The sequence below is a fragment of the Ictidomys tridecemlineatus genome, chromosome 2 (genome assembly GCF_052094955.1).
Source record: "Ictidomys tridecemlineatus isolate mIctTri1 chromosome 2, mIctTri1.hap1, whole genome shotgun sequence".
NCBI classification, from domain to species: Eukaryota; Metazoa; Chordata; class Mammalia; order Rodentia; family Sciuridae; genus Ictidomys; species Ictidomys tridecemlineatus.
Window position 1 is genome coordinate 184239667 of NC_135478.1, and position 20636 is coordinate 184260302.

Genomic DNA, 20636 nt, shown 5'->3' on the forward strand with positions numbered 1-20636 from the left:
TTTGTCCATGTAAATTGGATTGGAAAACTGTTTTAAAATTTTAAGGTGTTGTATTTTATGTGCTTTTTAAAGAAAACATAGTCTCATAAATAGGCACTTAACAAGTGCTGTCTAAGGATGGTTTACACTTTTAAACTTTGTATATAGAAGGGCTAATAATTTCTTAAGTTTCAATTATAGTCAGCTGCTTTTTCATATCCAAATATTAAATACAGCACAGAGCTGAGCAGCAATATCAAGTTATACTGCCCACGTATGGAGGTCTTGATTGACTAGGCGATTGAAATTACATTAGACATAATTACATTAACTTTTCCACATCTCCAAGTGACAGTATCACTCTTGTTAAGATACAAGCATGACACTATGACTCTGTTCATTTTATTATTTTTTTATAGTTTTAAAATGTCATCCACATCTCTTAATTTTCTCTTTTCCATCTGGCATCCTCTACTGATGATATCCATTCAATTCATAGTACATCATTCAAGGGACAAGAAAGAAATCCAAACATATTCTAGTCTGAAACACATATTCAAGAGAAACAAAATGCACACTCTGTACCTGTTTTCCCAGTATTATGAATAAATGTGCTGTCCAAGGATGCTTTATCCCAACCCTGAAACTTCAGTTTCTTAAGATTCACATTCACTTGTGTAAGATCTTCATCAATATTGATGGGAGACTGTTTTGGACTATTACATGTCGGATATTTTTTCCCCCAATTTTTTTGATTCAGTGCTCCTAGGGAAAGAAAAGAATAAGAAAGTTAGTTTCTTCAATCACCATGCAAAAACTAAATTTTATATTATAAAATATTTAATATAAAAATGTAGGTGCAATATAGGAAAAATTGGGATATCACAGAAGTAATTCACAAAACAATTACACCTGGATTTAGATTCTGAGTTTTAATGACCTCTTTTTTTTTTTTTCATGTTAAATCCCATAGCCTATAGAACAACCATGTCAAGTTTGTGGTTTGACAATGGTTTGATTCAGCCACACATTCTTTCAGATAACTAGGAAGTCTAGTGATCACATATGGTAGTCATTACCGGGCCAGAGCTCCAGAGTAAAGTTCAGATCCCTAGCCATCTCCATGGGAGTGGCTCCCAATGGACCCACTGTCATTTTTCCATGATTGAGATTTAGGGAAATTTATAAATAAACACAACTTTTATACAACCCATGTCTTCCTTTTTTTGTGATAAGGGAATCAGAAGACTAATTTTAATGCAAGCTCCACCTAAGGGCCACCTCTCATAACTTAATGAAGCTAATTTGCATAACAGCCCAGGAAAGAAATAAGAATTAGTCACACCATGAAATTGCCTATATGGTCAGGGAGAAACCAGGTGATGCATCTTATTGTAGGGTATTTGCCAAAAATTAGTAAGTGGTAAAAATTTAAAATCTGGCTCTATTTCTAGAGAGTGTTTTGAATATAGTGTTACTTTAAATATGTACAACGATGTATATTTTGGTTTCTAGGAATAGTTTTAATGATTTGAGTAATGGATATTTTGATTTTGCTTGTAAAGAACTTTGACATGGGGACAAGAAAACACTGCTCAATATGGTCCTTTTCATTGCTCACATTTTCTATTATAGTACAATAAATTCCAAGTACACTTTGGAAGTGTCAAATAGTAGTGATACACAGAAACATGAAGTCTTATATTTCTGATGACACTGAATGTGATATATAGATCTATTCTATTTAATTGCATTTGCTGATATTTTCCACTTGGATTCTAAATGGCATCTCACACTTCACATATCCAAACTGGAATTCTGGGTTTCTGCTCTGAAACAAGCTTCTCCTGCATGCAGTCTTTGCCATCTTCTGAGCTTAGAAGTCATCCAGATGCCCCTGTTTCTCCTTCAGTAAAGCCTTTATGGTCTGCCTTCAATTATACACCCAATACCCTTAATGGGATATTTTAACACAATCCCCAGGAGATCTACACACAGGCAATTTTGAGAAGCACAGGCTTAGACAACTCCAGTGCTTTCAAAAGGCCTACCTATAGCTTCATCTTTTGCCCTTTCCAAAATCCAGTAGTAAGTAGAATCATAAGATTCCAAAACCCCACTCTCTGGTCTTCACACCCTGTACAAAAACTTCCACTTCGGTGTGGGCAGGACCTGGGAATATGATGGGGAGTTATTCCTTTGATCAGATCACATTCTATGGCAAAGGTGAAGAGGACCTTGATGCTGTAATTATGTTACATTATAGAAAACTCCTTAGCATATGGAGAGAGGGGAAGTGTGGCAGGTTCTCCTGCTGGCCTTGCAGATGTGAGTTAGGAGGTTATGAGAGTGGTGTGGCTAGGGACCAAGCCAATTCCAAGAGCTCAGAGTGCCCCAGGCTCATAAACAGGACTAATAAACAAAAAAGCAGAACCTCAGTCCTACAAGTCTATCAAGTGAACTTGCCAACAACCTGAATGAACTGCAAAGAGGGTCCCAAGCATAAATGAGTCACCTTGATTTGATGTTTGTAAGACAATGAGCAGAGAACCCAGCTTAGCAGTCCCTCTTCTCCAAACCCCAACCCGCAGAACCTGAGGTAATAAGTATGTGTTGTTTTATCAGTATATGCAAAGTGTTTAGTTTTGCAGTAAAATAAAACCAATACAACTCAAGTAACTAAAGCAATCTTTTAAAATATGCCAAATTACATGTCATGGTTCCGTCTCACTCTAAATAAAATAGAACCTCATTACCATGGGCAAGAGATCCTGCACACCACCACTCATGTCCTCATGTTTCTCATTTCCCATCACTTTGCTTAGATCTCCCTGTTATAGCCACAGTGGCCTCCAGTCTGTTTCCCTTGAGCATGCAAGTGCTTAGCACCCACTGCCACTGCTTTTTGAAATGCTCTTCCAAAGGTCTGCAAGTAATGGCTCATTTTCCAACTTCAGGTGGGTCTCTGCTCAAGTGTTTCTCACCAGAAAATCTTTCTGCAAATACATTCAGCTCTTGGTCATCCTTCACAGTCTCTGTTTACTTTAGTTTCCTTCTCCCAATATGCTAATTATGAATATTTATTTTTTTTCCACATACCTGTGCCTTTAACAAAAAGACTGATACAAGGTAGTTGTTCAATAAACACTTGTTGAATCAAACAAACAAGAAATGGTGATCTTCTTAGTCACAGAGATTAAATATGAAATAGTAAAAAGAAAAACAAACCCACATGGCCAATTAAGGAAACAAATTAAAAGTCAAATGTAGGTTTCATTTGACTATTATGTAGCAATTGAGTAGTTTCTACCATTCTTTTGATGATGGATATCAAGGAAGATCTGAATTCTGTACTCCATGTTATCTGACATCTTATAGCACAATGGCTGTGAGTAACTTAATAGTGTTTTAAGGGCAAGAAAATTCTAGATCACCATTCTTGGAATAGTGTAGGTTCATTGTGCTTCCTTAAGTTTTGAGATTGAAAGGCAAAATGAAAAAAGCTGGAGTAAAGAGGTTTTTTTTTGTTGTTGTTGTTGTTGTTGGAAAGACCAATAAACAGAAGTCTTGAAAAAATAAAAACCTGAGAGTTTCTTCATGCAAAAGACTCTAAAAAGCACATTGTTTAAAAAAATCACTAGGAGTAGAAAACCAATGGAAGTTAGCTAATAGAGTGCCAAAATTTCACACAGAAATAAAACATAGGTAACAGAAGCATTATATACATTTTATATGTCTTAAAATATTGAAATAGTAGACTAATCTTACTTTTAAGAATCATTTTATAAATTCTCAAATTAATATTTTTCATGGAACAATTAGAGACTTTAGTGCATGTAGTAGTTAAGGCTTAGGATTATGCATCTGAGACAGCCAGTGTAGAAATTTTGTTAGAATTAAACTGTACCTAAGTACATTTTTTTTTTATTAGGGAATGTTGTGAAGAAAGAATTAGGACACTGATGAGTGTCGGCAGATGATCAGGGTGATATATCTCTACTGAGGACTGCAGAGAACTAAATGGGAGCTCTAGAGAACTAAGATAAATTATTCATTTACATATTCATCCATTTCCTTATTCATTCATGGATGCACCTGGATTAGTACCATTCCTATAAATTTCCTGTGCTAATTAGTCTATTGAAGCATTCAACAGTCTGTATTTTGTCCATAAACTTGTCTACTTCATCTACACGCTGCTGCCAAACTGAGTTTGGCATATCACAGAAATTAAACGTTTGTGAAATAAACTTTGTGCATAAAATGAAAGTATTCAATATTTGCATACTATGCACCCTTTATTCCAAGTGGAATGCAAAGCAATTCCAGACTCTGTAGTAAGTTCATTTGCTTGATTGTTTATTACATCCAAGAAGGGAGAGGTACACTAAGTAAATACACAATTGCCACAGGAGTAGCTATAATGAAGGAAAGTAAACAAGGACAGCAAAAGTACACTAAGGCAGGCCTTAATGGATGGAATTTTTACAGAGAGAGGGGATCATGGAATATGTCCTGCTGAGTGATGAGCTGAGTAAAATTAGGGGGGCAGAAAATTTCAGGCAGTGCTCAGAGAGCAGTGAGCAGGCCAGCGGAGTCTAGAGAATGGAGTGGATGCCAAGGGATTCTACAGAAAGACGAAATGAGGACCAAACGGACCTGCACAGACCAGTGGGAACTATGGAGGCTTTGGCAGAGGAAGGGGCTCAGAGCTGCCTGGTCAGACAGGTTGGTAGGAAGGAAAGGCTGCATAATGAATGATCCTTTTCATGGACATCTCGACTTGTCTTGTGCTTTTTTTTTTTCAGCATCCCCATGCTTATATTTGTTTAAAAAATTTTTTATAAGTACACATAATAGTGGGACTCGTTGTTATGTATTTATACATCCTTGTGTCTATTTGAACTACAATATGTCTGTCTCTTATTCTTATAATTTTAGCACCATTTTTAGAGCCCAGCACCTAGGGATTAAATAAACATTTGCTGAATGAATAAAAGCTTTGAGAAGATATCTATAAAGTTACCCAACCATCAATTCATGTGATACATATATTAACCAATTAGCTTTCTAAACAGAACACATTTTACAAAACATTTTGGGTGGGCAAACATTTCCCCACCAGTTACGAACACAAAAATATGAAGTGAGGAAAACTAAAGAGTAAAATAAAGAAAAATGATTAAAATAATATAGCAATACATGTTTTTGAATATTTGAAGAAAAAAGTAAATAATAACAAATGAAAGAAAGAAAAAAACTATTCTTCCCCTACCTTCTTTTCTCTACTTTCTTATTTAGTCTTGTCTTTAAATATCAGATAAATGAATAAAATAATATTACATAAGGTAATATTAGTTATTACCTAAGACAGAGATTCACTGAAAACTCAAAAATACAAAACAGATTCAAATATTGATTTCTTTGCAAGGTTACCACAAATTGCTATTATTTAACAAGATTTGAATTTGTGGACTTCAAATTGTTCTTTAAAGAACAAGACAGTATTTAAAAAAAAACTCAGATAGCTCTTAATCTTAATTACTTTTGTGTGTAGTAAGGTTTTGATGTAAGAAAATGATTATATCTTCACAGTTTCATAAACATTCTGAAGAGGAAAATTTAGCTGTAATATTGATGTAAAGACCTATTAATATTTGTAGTATCTATTCTTGACTTGTATAAACTTCACTCTGTAAAGCATCACCTTATAAATCACTGTGGACTAGCTTTCTATATGCTAACAAATACACCAAATAGCCAAAATTACAAAGTCATTTAAACAGTATAAAGCTATCAGTAATGAGTCACTTTGATCCAAATTTTGGTGTATGCAAATATAAAAACGAAATCAGTGTTCTTTTTTAAATTTTTAATTTGTTATATATGACAACAGAATGCATTACAATTCATATTACACAAATAGAGCACAATTTTTCATTTCTCTGGTTGTACACAAAGTAGAGTGACATCCTTCGTGTTTGCGTACATGTACTTGGGTAATGATGACCATTGCATTCCACCGTCTTTCCTACCCCTCTGCCCCCTCCCTTCAAATATTGATTTTTTTGCCCTCCCCTTTTCCCAGTTGCCCTATCTAGAGTTCATTTAATCCTGCCATCCATCCCCCACCCTACCCGAAGCATATCATGAATCAGCATCCTTAAATCAGAGAAATCATTCAGCATTTGGTTTGGGGGGATTGGCTAATTTCACTTAGCATTATATTCTCCAACTCCATCCATTTACCTGCAAATGCCATGATTTTATTCTCTTTCAATGCTGAATAACATTCCATTGTGTATATATACCACATTTTCATTATATATATATATATATATATATATATATATATATATTAAAAACAAAAGGTATTTATTCAGAACTTGCCATAACAGGCAGGACAGAAACCACACATGTTTGGCCAAGACTCAGAAGGTTAAGTATAGACCACATTTTCTTTATCATTCATCTACTGAAGGGTATCTAGGTTGGCTTCACAGTTTAGCTATTTTGAATTGTGCTGCTATAAACATTGATGTGGCTGTAATATGCTGTTTTAAAATCCTTTGGATATAGACTGAGGAGAGGGATAGCTGGGTCAAATGGTGGTTCGACTCCCAATTTTCCAAGAAATCTCCATACTGCTTTCCATTGGCTGCACCAGTTTGCAGTTTCACCAGCATTTTATAAGTGTGCCTTTTCCCCCACATCCTCACCAACACTTACTGTTTTTTGTATTTTTTAATAGCTGCAATTTCTGAGAGAGATGAAATCTTAGAGTAGTTTTGGTTTGCATTTCTTAAATTGCTTGAGATGTTAAATTTTTTAATATATTTATTGATTGATTGTATATCTTCTTCTGAGAAGTGTCTGTTCAGTTCCTTGGCCCATTTATTGATTGGGTTATTTATTTATTTTTGGTGTTTAGCTTTTTGAGGTTTTTATATACCCTAAAAATTAGTGCTCTACCTGATGTGTGAGGGGTAAAAATTTGCTCCCAAGATGCAAGTTCTCTGTTCATCTCACTGATTGTTTCTTTTGCTGAGAAGAGACTTTTTAGTTTGAATCTATTCTATTTATTTATCCTTGATTTTAATTCTTGCACTATAGGAGTCTTATTAAGGAAGTTGGGGCCTAATCTGACTTGATGGAGATTAGGGCCTATATTTTTCTTCTATTTGAGGTTATCTAGTTTAATTCCTAAGTCCTTGATCCACTTTGAGTTGAGTTTTGTGCATTGTAAAAGATAGGGGTTTAATTTCATTTTGTTGCATATGGATTTCCAATATTTCCAGCACCATTTGTTGAAGAGGCCATCTTTTCTCCAATATACATTTTTGGCACCTTTGTCTAATATAAGATAACTGTAATTATGTGGGTTATTCTCTGTGTCCTTTATTCTGTACAGTTGGTCTACAAGTCTATTTTGGTGCCAACACCATGCTATTTTTGTTACCATTGCTCTGTAGTATAGTTTAAGGTCTGATATAGCAATGCCACCTGCTTCACTCTTCCTGCTAAGGATAGCTTTAGCTATTTTGGGTCTCTTATTTTTCCAGATGAATTTCATGATTGCTTTTTCTATTTCTATGAGGAATGCCACTGGGATTTTAATCAGAATTGCATTAAATCTATTTAGTGCTTTAGGTAGCATGGTCATTTGATGATATTAATTCTGCCTATCTAAGAGCAAGGTAGATCTTTCCATCTTCTAAGGTCTTCTTCAATTTCTTTCTTTAGTGTTCCGTAGTTTTCATTGTAGATGTCTTTCACTTCTTTCGTTAAGTTGATTCCCATATATTTTTTGATGCTATTATAAATGGGGTAGTTTTCCTTGTTTCCCTTTCAGAGAATTTGTCATTGATATACAGAAATGCCTTATCAGATCATAATGAAATGAAATTAGAAATAAATGATAAAATAAAAAATAAAGGCTACTCCAACACCTGGAGACTAAATAATATGCTACTGAATGAACAATGTAGTGCAGAAGACATCAAGGAGGAGATTAAGAATTTTAAGAGGTGAATGAGAACACAGATACAACATATTAAAATCTCTGGGACATTATGAAGGCAGTTCTAAGAGGAAAGTTATTACATGGAGTTCATTCCTTAAAAGAAGAAAAAGTCAACAAATAAATGACTTAACATTACATCTCAAAGCCCTAGAAAAAGAAGAACAAATCTACACCAAAAGCAGTAGGAGACAGGAAATAATTAAAATCAAAGCTGAAATCAATGAAAGCGAAACAAAAGAAACAACTGAAAAAAACTGACAAAACAAAAAGTTGGTTCTTTGAAAAAATAAATAAAATTGACAGGCCCTTAGCCTTGCTAATGAAGAGAATGAGAGAGAAAGCTCAAATTACTAACATATGTGATAAAAGGAAATATCACAACAGATACCACAGAAATACAGAAGATAATTCCAAATTATTTTGAAAATTTGTACTCCAATAAAATAGAAAATATTGAAGGCATCCACAAATTTTTAGAGTCATATGATTTTTCCAAATTGAATCAGGAAGATATACACAATTTAAACTGATCAATTTCAAGTGACGAAATAGAAGACACCATCAGAAGCCTACCAACCTATACAAGCTGAGGACTAAATGGATACACAACTAAGTTCTATAAGACTTTTAAAGAATACCAATACTCTTCAATTTATTTCCAGAAATCTAAGAATGAGGGCACACTTCCAAACTCATTCTATGAGGCCAATATCATCCTGATTCCAAAACCAGGCAAAGACACATCAAAAACAGAAAACTTCAGACCAATATCGCTAGTGAACATAGATGTAAAATTTCTTAATAAAATTCTGGCAAATTTAATACAAAAACATATCAAAAGATAGTACAGCATGATCAAGTGGGATTCATTCCAGGGATGCAAGGTTGGTTCAACATAAGGAAATCAATAAATATAATTCATCGCATCAATATACTTAAGGATAAGAACCATATGATCACCTCAATAGATGCAGAAAAACATTCAACAAAATCTAGCATCCCTCCATGTTCAAAACCCTAGAAAATCTAGGAACAACAGGAACATATCTCAACATCATAAAGGCTATCTATGCTAAGCCCCAGGCCAACATCATACTAAATGGAGAAAAATTGAAGGCATTCCCTCTAAAAATTGGAACAAGATAGGGATGCCCTCTTTCATCACTTCTATTTAACATAGTTCTTGAAACACTGGCCAAAGCAATTAGACAGATGAAAGAAATTAAAGGGATACACATAAGAAAAGAAGAAGTCAAATTAGCATTATTTGCCAACAATATGATTCTATACCTAGAAGACCCCAAAAATTCCATCAGAAAACTTCTAGAACTAGTAATAAATTCAGCAAAGTAGCAGGATGCAAAATCAACACCCATAAATCAAAGTCAGTTTTATTTTCAATGAAAATACAGCACAGAATTTAGAGCTCCAGAAAGATGGAAGGATGATGGACACAAGAAAACTTTTTCATATGCAGGAGTTTAGCTGCTTGAGAAAGGGGATTTCTCACAAGAAACTACAATCTAAAATTACTGAATAACAAACTTGAAGTAATTATCTATCACACTAGTAAATGCCTGACACAAAGTGAATGCAGCAAAGAAAGGAGGAGGTCTAAGATAATTTCCCATGTTGAAAACAGGAATGCACAGCCCAGAGTACCTGTCTGTGTTTTAGGCCAGAGAGAGGCTTCGGGAGATAGAACCAGCAAGCAGTGTTAAATGCTGATAATAGCTATTAGAGCTACACCAAAGGCAGATCAAAAGCAAATATAGATGTGAGCCCATATAATCAAGAACAGCATTCACCTGTATTATCTGTTCTAATGCAAAACTCCCATCAGTAGAATAAAAAATCTTCATGCGCTTAGTTGAAAGATCCAATCGACAGGGGGTTTGTCAGAAAAGGTAGTTATCCATGTATTTAGGAAAGTTCCACCATAAATGTTCCTAGAACATGATGACATTTAAGAAAATCTTTGTGTTTGGCACAAATAAGGAAAGAAACAGACCAAAAGCTTTTCCTAACGTTCCTGTTTAAAATTCTAGGACTTTTTCAAGTTGAACATATTTCAGACAAACAAAAACCTACAAAACAGAAAAAAATACTGCTCTGTACTGCAATAGATTTGTTTGTTAAAGAACACAGGGAGAAAAACAAAAACACAAGAGGGAAAAAGATCTAAGGGCATTACCAGAGTAAAATGCAATTATTTAAGAGATTAGTAATCAAAAACTGACCCTCTGTAGTATTAATAAAATCAATAAGCCGAACAAATATGATGAGGCTCCTAATGGCTCATAATGAATCCATCACCTTTATCATAAAATAAAACAAATCCTACAATAAAAAATTTTGTAATGACAAGAAATTATGTGGGTACAACGAACTGAAGACAAAAAAATAGAATACCATCATAAAGGAATTAGGAACATTTAGGAAGAGTCTTCTTTGGGACTGAGGAAGGAAGAAGGACAATTGACAACTTTCTAAAGCCTAACAGAGCATCCATGGGTGTATCATGGTACGAATCACACTGGTAGGAAGCATGGACAGAAAGAAATGTTTTGAATATAGTTTTGGATCTCTGGACTTTGAAACCTACATGGATGTTCACTTGGCATTCAAAGTATGGGTGTGGGAGCCATTGAGAGGTCTGGATTACAGGTAAAGACAGGGGATTATCAGCATAGAGGTAGTAGCACTATCTTTTTTGCTGTTTTTTTTTTAATTTTTAGAGGTGCATAAATGAAATATATCAAGAGAAAACTGCATGCTATCTGGTATTCTTTAACATACTACAGCATTAATAAGAAAATGAGAGTCAGATGCAACTATAAGGAATACGATTTCCTTTAAAACACAGGAACCATGAATATGTGTTGGAGTGTATGGAGAGAAGTGTTAAAACAAGACGGAATTTGAGATTATGAAAGGTCAATGATGAAGTCTCCAAATACATGGATAGAAGATTATTATCCTAGAGAGGAAAAGAAACACAGGGAAGTCATGGAAATATGGATTCATATGGCTCAAGCTACATTTAGAAAATGAGAATGAGAAATCTGATGGTTCATGCCCCTGGGTTTCTGTTTCAGGCAAAATCACATCTCACGGAAGGAAGAAGCTTGGGAGCTGAGCTGATGTCAGTTGAGGCCTAGCTCCAGCGTCACTCCCCTAAGACTCAGCTCCCTGTTATAACAGGAATAATAATCTCTACTTTTTGTATTCTGCATACTAAATGAGTTAATTTAGGTAGATGGGCTGTCAGATGGTGCAAAATTTTTTCAACCATTTCTTTCTTTATTTTTTTCAGTCACTGTGAAAGAGAGGCAGGTGAAAAAAATAGTAAAGAGAAAATAACAAAGAATGTAAAGGTGAACCTTTAGGACTGATGGAAATTGTTGAGGTCTCTGGTGATGTGGAGAGATCATGACCTGGTACAGGCTTCACTCAAAAGTGTGTATTTTTGATTTATTAATTTAAAAAGTGTTCAGAGAGGTCAACTGTCCTTGGAGATAAACAGAGAGGGCAGGTAGTTGCAGTCCTAAGCAGAGGTCAGGAGGTTGGGTTGGTGGGAGTACAAAAGGTCACTGAACTGGAGGTTTCTGGCAAGAGGGTGTTGAAGTCCACCACCCCCCAACTCCCCGGCTGCCACCCTTTGAATGTCTGGTATGGAGAAAAAGGTAAATTTTTAGAAAACTATTCAATAATTACAACCATGGCTTCTTTTGTCATCTTTCCTTTTAAATTATGAAACAAGAGAATGAGAGTGATGAAGTCCTATCCTGACAGCAGTGTTTCTGTTGCCTGTAGCCTGATCTCAAGTATTTAATCAATACTGGGAAAATCACAGATGAAATTGAACAAGCTCCAGGAACCACAGAGAGCTCCTGTTTCTCTCATCCCCACTGGCAAGCCAATTCAATTCTGAGAAGGCCCAGAGATTAGGAACTGTATGATTCACGTTATGAACTTTATATTTGCCTGGTTCTGTCTAAATGAGTCCACAGTTTTAATATTTAGGATTTAGATAGAAGGCAATGTAGGCTGATTCACTGTAGGATTTTTTTTTTCTGTAGCACTTTCTATTAGGTAACTTCCCTCAATAAAATGCAGGTAAACTATATAGACAGATAAGAAAGAACAGGAAAGATTTCTTTGTTACCACAGTCTGGTGATTACCAAAGAGATGTCAAATACAGAACCAAGACATGGTCCTGGAAATTACTCTTTGGTTGGAGAAATACTGATTCTTCTTGTAGAATAGTTTTGAAACCTGCCCTAGAGTCATCAGCTTCCCCCCTTTTCCAACCACTGATAAGCCAAGTTCACAGAGCAAGGAAGCAGCATAGTAGGTGACAATGCAGGTCTCTGACAGTGACAACACTGTCATGTCTGCACTCCAGGCTTACTGTTTGCATACTCATCCAAGTGGGGCATGACTCTGTCTCCTACCTTTACAGGAGAGCCAGAGAGTTAAGGTTGAAATTGGAGACACAGCTATAATTTGGTATCCTTCCATTCATTACAGGACCTCTGTGAAACCTGCCTGCAGCCTGGCTTCATTGGTTTAGTTAAAGAGCTTGTTGCCTAAAAGACCAAAGCTTCTGCTTAATTCTTAGAGCCACAGGTTACTCCCTTCTGTAAACACTTATCACACAATTCTCTCTCATATAAGACCTCCTAGATATGTGTTATGAGTCACAAACAAGGACCAAAGAAAAATCTGTGAATCCATTATGGCAGCAATAAATCCATTGCCTCTACCAGATATTCTATTATTTTGTATTATCTACAGGTTCTGTTCAAATGCTTCTGCATGCAGCCTTGATATATGTATTTACTCATTCAACAAATATTTATGGAGTGCCTAGTGTGAGACAGAGTATATATCTTATTTAAAAATATCCAAAGGTAAAATGTCCAATATATAGGAACTCAAGTTTTAGTAAAGACAAAAGACTCTTAATTATAATATGACATAGTAAGTATAATAGCAATATGCATATTGAGCCAGTAACTATAAAGTATGCAATCCAAATAAGGCAAAAAAACAAATAAGGTTTTCTGGATAACAAGATACGTGGAATAAGTCTTAAATGATGGATAAGTATCTAACTGAAGGAAAGGAAGAAATTCAGGGGGAAAGGTATTCAAGAAGAGAGAAAATCACCGGCACAGAAGACAGAAGGCATGGATATTTGGAGAGAATGACAGAAAATCCAATCTACACTCTCAGGAATAAAATGCAACAAGGTGAGAGGCATAGAGATAAACGGGCAGATTGTTCCTTCTGGATACCAGGACAAGGACTTTGAAAAATTCTCCAGTATTTAAGATATTTAAAATTGCAGGTTTCCTGGTCATATTTAAGTTTTATGGTGGTAACTATGGTTACACAGGTCAAGGTAGACAAAACTGAGGGCAGGTAAATCAATTAGGAATAGGTTACATGAAGAATAGTAAGAATCTAAACTAGAGCACAGATGAATAAGACAGGAAGAGGTAGACTGAGAAAAATATGGGGGAAAAAATCAGGTCTGGGAGTCAACTAACCTTGAGAAGGAAGAGGTGGTGAAAATCACTTTGAAAAAACACCTTGGTGGACTCTGGTATAGGTGACTGAGGACAGTAGTGCCACCATTCTGCTGTCAACTCCTATAAGATCCATTTTTTCAGATTCCACATGGGTAAGGTTATGTGGTACTTGTCTTCCTATTAGCAGGATTTCTTACACATCCATTCATATTGTTACAAATGACAATATTTAGCTAGATAGGAGAAAAAAGTTCTGGTGGTTTTTGCACAGTAGTGTGACTATAGATATTAGTTATGTGCCGTGTATTAAAAGAACATAAAAAAAGAATTTTCAATGTTTTCACCACAAAGTTATGACTAATGCTTGAGAAGACAAATATGTTCACCCTAATTTAAATATTGTACAATGTATAAATGCATCAGAACATGAATACACAATATCCTATAAATACGTACAATTTTTTTCCTGGTACCGGGGATTGAACTCAGGGGCACTTGGCCACTGAGACACATCCCAAGCCTTCTTTTGTATTTTATTTAGAGACAGGGTCTCACTGAGTTGCTTAGCATCTTAGTTTTGCTGAAACTGGCTTTGAACATGTGATTTTCCTGCCTCAGTCTCCCCAGCTGCTGGGATTATAGGTGTGTGCCACCACACCTGGCTAATATGTATAATTTTTATGTGTCAAAAAAATAATAATAGAGTGATGACTGATCCCCCTTAAACGTGCATATTGCTGAGTAACAATACATGTGAGAACAAGAATCATATGGATTCTTTATGACAGAATAAAATACTTCTTAAATAATAATAGAAAAGGCAAGAATTGGAAAAAAAAACTGCCAAAGAAATAAAGAGCTGTTTCTGTCTTCTCCCACTCTGGCTACTATACTGTGGTCCTTTAAAAGCAAGTAAAAGTTCTATAAACAGATGCTTATATCATTTGAAGAAATCATGACTAAGAATTTATTTCCTCATGAGAAATTTGTAACAAACCATGCAATGGAAGCTAAAGGAACCCATGAAGTATAAAAAAATTACTACACAAATTAAAGACCTGCAACAAGAAAATAAAGAAATGTTTAAGTGATAACTAAACTATACTTCTATTTAAAAATAGTAAATTTGTAATTTAGCTTTTAAAAACTTAAAGTTAACATCATGAGTTGAGTTAGTTTTTAAAATGTGATATTAAACATCTTGTCTATTGCTATGTTTCTATTCTTTCTATGTTCCTAAATCTCTTCTTATTTCTCAATTAGTTTCAGTCAGGAAACTCCTACAAGCAAAACAAGCCTAAATACCGGCCTTTTCACTTTTTTTCTGTTATTTCTGAATGATGACATTTACAAGTATTTTAATATAAGTATTTCTCATACATGGCAATTTAGAAATGAAATAAAACAAGCTTCTAATCAATTTATTTTGCAAAAGATTTATTGCAATAGTCCATTAAACTAGAATGTGTCTCTAATTTTTAAGACTATACAAAAGTAAACAAACAAACAAACAAACAGAAACCAAAACAAAAAGGCCAAAGAACAGAAAGACTTAAAATTGAAATATTAAGAGTCACTGAGAAGAAATTATAAAAAAAGAAACACTTGCATAGATGCAAATGTATCTTGGCTTGTGTGGACCTGCTAAAAAGGTGTTCAAAACTGAGTCCTGTGAGGAAAATTACTCAAGTATATCATTTTTTAAATTTACTGCTTAAAATAAAATGTTTAGAAGTTAAACTAGTAATATACAAAAGTATTACAAACAAAAATTATTTTCTTCAATGGTGTGATGCTAGATAGCGTGAGGTTGTAACTAGTTCAACGCCAAAAATACACTGCTATCTTTTAAGACATCTAACTAAAATTTTGAGAGTTTCAAAGAAGTTGACCCTAGGATATATCTCTACAGAAATTGGAAAACCGGCTTAGCATAAAACATTTATTTTCAATTAATTTACTGTTTGGGCAAAACTCTAGAAAACAAAATGGAAGAAACCTGCTGGATCTAAAATCCAATTCAATCATAATTCACAATGCCTTGTACTGATTCATTTGGATCCTTAATCTTCTAAACCCAAACTATACTTTATGAACTATTATTCTGAAACCATGTTCCAGGAGTTCATGTCTAGGGCCTTGATATGTAAATGAAAAATGTGGTGTATTTCTAAATTCGATTTTATTAGAATATCTGATTCTATTCTCTGGATCCTCAGGGGTCTGCTATTTGTCTCAGTTACTATTTTTTTAAAATAATTTCTGGGTCTATAAAAGTCATCACAAGTTTCTCTTGTTGTATCTAGGGTGTAGAAGAAGAAGGCATATAAATAAACTAATGCAACAGAATTACAGATAGTTATAGTAAAGACATAAGCATATCATTAATTCCCTGGGGTATCAGGATGGGTTTTTTTTTGAGACCAGATTTTGCTATGTTGCCCAGGTTAGTGTGGAACTCCTGGAATCAAGTGACCCTCCCACCTCAGCCTCTCAAGTACCTGGGGTTACAGCTGTGGGCCACCAGGCCTGGCTATTCAGGATTGATTTTGAAAAGATGTTGAATGTAGAAAGTTTAGTACATGTTCCTGAGGTAGGAAAGAGCCACTACTGCACCTTACCTTCATCAGCTCACCAGCCCCCTTGATTGAGTAGAGAAACCAATAGGGTGTAGAGGTTTAATTGCAAGACACCTGTTTGAGATTTTTGGGGGATCTTTCTTTGCCTCTACATCTATGTCTCACATTTGAGTTCTGGTCCATTTTCTATCAAATCAAATAAGTTTAATTCTGATTTTCCTGGTTTCTGAATCTAGCTTATCCATAATAGAATCTCAGGACTGGGAAAAAAAGCATGCTGGTTCTATTTCCCATCATCGCTTGACCTTTCTATACCGCATGCTTAGTAACAGGTTTTTCTGTCCCTGTTGAAACAACTTTGATGTCAGGTTCCTTTTATCTCCCTAAGCATACCTTATTCTAATTTTGGATTTTCTGACGTTAGTTATTTCCTCTACCAAAGTAAGTTCCTTGTAGCCTTTGCATTTCTCTCTAAATCATAACTCCTTGGGACCACACAAAAATATTTATTTTTCCACATGAAAATAAATGTATATAAGTGCAGACACTGTAATGTCCTGAGACTAATCTTTTTTTTTTTTTTTTGAGAGAGAGAGAATTTTTAAACATTTATTATTTAGTTTTTCGGCGGACACAACATCTTTGTTTGTATGGGGTGCTGAGGATCGAACCCGGGCTGCACATATGCCAGGTGAGCGCGCTACCACTTGAGCCACATCCCCAGCCCCTGAGACTAATCTTAATGATGGAGTCATGGCTACTCCTTGTGCATGAAGACCCACCAAAAGTGGGCTTCTTTTCAAGTAGTCCCCAATTTGTCTATACTCTTGGTAAAGTTTGACACCCAGAGCTGGGAACAGAAGGAAACAGGGAGATATACAGATGAGTTTTCTAGGCCATAAAAGATGCCTGTAACTTTATAATAAAAATAACTCATATTTTTATAGTACTCTCTTTGGGAAGTAGCACAGTATTATGCTGAAAGTGTGGGTTCTGAATTCAGACTCCCTGGGTGGAAACCCTATTCTCAGAACTTACAAACTGAACAATCTTAGGAAAGTCTCTGTACCTCTCTGTTTATCAATTATTACCACCTTAAACATACAGATCGTATTAGGACCAACCTCAAGGATACCAAGTACATCAGCCTGTGCTTTTAAATACAAAGATATTTTTCTACAAAATCACAATGCCATCATCAAAATAGGAAAGTTAACCTTGATACATTACAGCCTACAGGAGGAAAGCTATAGGGCAAGCCATTCATAGCTTGACATATGCCACCCTTTCTCTTCTCAAACACACCACCCTTGATCCATCTCAGAGTCTTGGCAACTCATCAGGTTCTTAGGTGAAATATCCACCCCTCTTTTCACCAGCTCACTCCTTTTCTCTTTCTCACATCTCAGGTGAGATGTCTCCCTTTTGGAAAGGCTTTCTTCACCTCGACTACGCCATAGCCTCGCATCATTATGTTTATTCTTTTTGTGGCAATTAACATGTTCTGCAATTATCCACTTGCTTTTTTGCTTTTGTATTTCTCTCCCTCACAGGATGTAAGTGGAATCAAAGCAGGCACCTTATTCGTCCTTTCAGCTGCTGCAGATACAAGGACTAGTACTGAATGAACAAGCTGAGTGCCATCTATAATTACTGTTCTCATTGTTATTAACATTTATTTATCCTTCCTCCTAGTTCTCAGGAGTGTTCTCTGAAGCAGGCAGACAAATGAATGCACATTTTCAGAATAACAGAAACATACATCAAAATATATTTCACAAATATGAGAGGAAACATGGTCACTAAAATGGACATATCTACTACAGCTCTCCAAACATTTCTCAATAGCTATACAGAATTCAGCTCAATGGAGCATAAAACTGCATTTCATGTGCCCCAGTTTGTCGTATTAGAAAAATTCAGCATGCACATTAAAAGGAAACTCATGGTTAGAATCCAAAATGATAGTATTACCATGACATCTATTTAATTCAGACTGGATTTTGCTTCACAAAAAAAATTCTAACAGAGGATAAGGATCAAAATGTTACAGAGTGACCACACAAATCCTTCTTGCAACCTCTCATTTCTACTTACCTTCATCAGAACTGCAAATGTAAATAAAAGGAAGCACAAATTAAATGATATTTTTCTGAGACACATGTATTACTTTCTAATCCAAATAATGTAGAATGTGTATAATTACTAATTGAATTATCTTGTTTTTCAATTAACACCAGAGTAATTCAATAATTAAAACTAGCGTCATCTGAATCCTGCTTTGATGAGTGCATATTCATGAGTTCTGTGATATTATCTTTCTCATTTTTTTATTAAGCAATTAAAATCCACTTGCACTGTCAATATGACAGATCAACACAGGTGACCATGGAGCAACTGTTGAGAAGCTCTGATTTTTGCCATCCTCAACTTATCCTTTTTAAAAAGGTAAGTCCTATTAATTGCTTATTCTATACCTTTTATTTTGAAACAATTTTAAACTTACAGAAAAGGATCAAATACAGAATGAAAACTTATTTTATTGAACAATTGGAAAGGATGGTGCCAATATCTCACTGATACTAAATATTTGTCAGACTGCGCATACTAAATACAAGGACATTGTCCTATATAACCACAATACCTTCATAAAATTAGGGAAATTAACATAGATATATTAGTGCTTTCAAGTCTTATGCTTTGTTCAGATATTGCCAACATGTCTCAATAATATCCTTTATGGCAAAAAGATTGCATTTAGTAACTGGTTGCCTTTAACTGTCATTTCTCTTCAGTATCTTTCAATCTGGAACAGTTCCTATCTTTTCTTCACTTCATGCTGTTGACACTTTTGAAGTCTACAGTTATTTTATAGGATGCTCCTCAGTTTGAGTTTGTCTGATGTCTCCTTGTTATTAGATTCAGGTTCTGCATTTTTATTAGGAATGACACAAAAATGATGCCATTTTTTTTTTATCTCTGTGCCTCATTTAGTGGCATAGGCTTTCTATGTGGACCATTTCCATAGGTATTCACTTTGATCATCATGATAGACGATATCATGATTTTCTGCTGTACTGTTATTCTTTTTCCCTTGGAAATTAGAATGGATATTATTGAGACATGTTGCCAATATCTGAACAAAGCATTCAAGGCTTGAAAGCACTAATATATCTATGTTAATTTCTCTAATTTGATGAGAATATTGTGGTTATATAGGACAATATCCTTATATTTAAGATGCACAGGCTGACAAATATTCAGTCTCAGTATTTTGTGGGGAGGTACTTTGAAACTTGTCACTATCTCAATTCTCATCAAGCTCAACATTTTAAATTCTTGATTTATATTGGTTTGAACTCAAGTTTCTTAATTTATTTAATAGGATATAATTCATTACTACAGTCATTTATTGGTGCACTATGGGACCTTTTCATTGTCATCAGCTGTCTCTTTTCCATGAAATGGAATAAAGACCATGACACTTGTTTTTAATATTAGTGCAAGGATAAATAGTTCCTATCTTCCAGGTTTCCATGAGTCTTTGAAATTCCTCTCAGACTTATAATCTATCTCATCATTTCTGCTGGGGTACTCTTGTGGTCCAGAAAAAGTTTTCTTGTCTGGGGCTATCACTACATATAGGAACATCTGGGAAGGTGCTGAGATCCTTGCTATGGCCAATCAGTGGCTCTACCTAGTTGAATGGTTTCCTACATCTTTATAGAATATCACTAGGTTCTCCTCCCCTATCTCTAGTTAAAAGGAAAATTCTCATTTCAATTCCAGGAGGCTTAACTTTTCCCTACTCATGTGAGATTAGAACATGAGTATTTCTCAGGCTTCTCTGTCACTAGCAACCAGACCAACATCTAATAGTACATAAGGGTGGGTGGGGTGCAGAACTTTCTGTGAGTAAAGGAGATGTCATCATTAGGGCACAGTGCCTTCTGAATCATTCTCTGAGGGTCTGTGGCTGTACTTCATGATAATTATTTCACCAAAATAACAATCTGCTTCTTACAAACTTTTGAGAAAAATTTCCTGTCACAAATGCTAATATTCTTCCCAGGGTGGTGGAGAAAAGACTTTAAAAGTCTTTAAACTGCAAGAGATATCTCCTGGCTAAGGAAAGAGACACAAATCCTCTGCCTGCACTGGACAAGGATTAAGACATTATGCTTGCCTTGCTGCCTCGAGGGTGTCGATGGGAAAAGGTATAAAACATGTGGGAGTAGGTTTGGTTGATTGCAAATAGTAGGAGAACTCAGATGAGTTCAGTAGTTTTTAGGAGTTCCCCACAAGGATCAAGTCATTACTAGGCATGACTCAATTAGGGCTTTTCAAATAACCTGGGGGTATCCTGTGAATTCTCCTAAACCAATGGGAAAAATGGAGTCCAAAGAAGTTTTTTTTTTTTTTTTTTAATGAATTTATAGTGAGGAACATGCCTGTAATCCTAGCAACCTGGGAGGATAAGGCAAGAAGATTCCAAGTTAGAGTTCAGCAATTTA

The 20636-nt window shown here is 35.2% G+C and overlaps 1 protein-coding gene across 6 annotated transcripts in view; it reads right to left on the minus strand.

The window, feature by feature from the left end:
• Ptprz1 (protein tyrosine phosphatase receptor type Z1) overlaps window positions 1–20636 on the minus strand; it is a 171224-nt gene that overhangs the window by 83585 nt on the left and 67003 nt on the right. For all 6 annotated transcript variants that reach the window (XM_040291604.2, XM_040291602.2, XM_005333948.4 and 3 more), the window contains exon 3: window positions 565–744. In XM_040291604.2, coding sequence (XP_040147538.2) covers window positions 565–744 — 180 coding nt within the window. The remainder of the gene's footprint in view (window positions 1–564; window positions 745–20636) is intronic.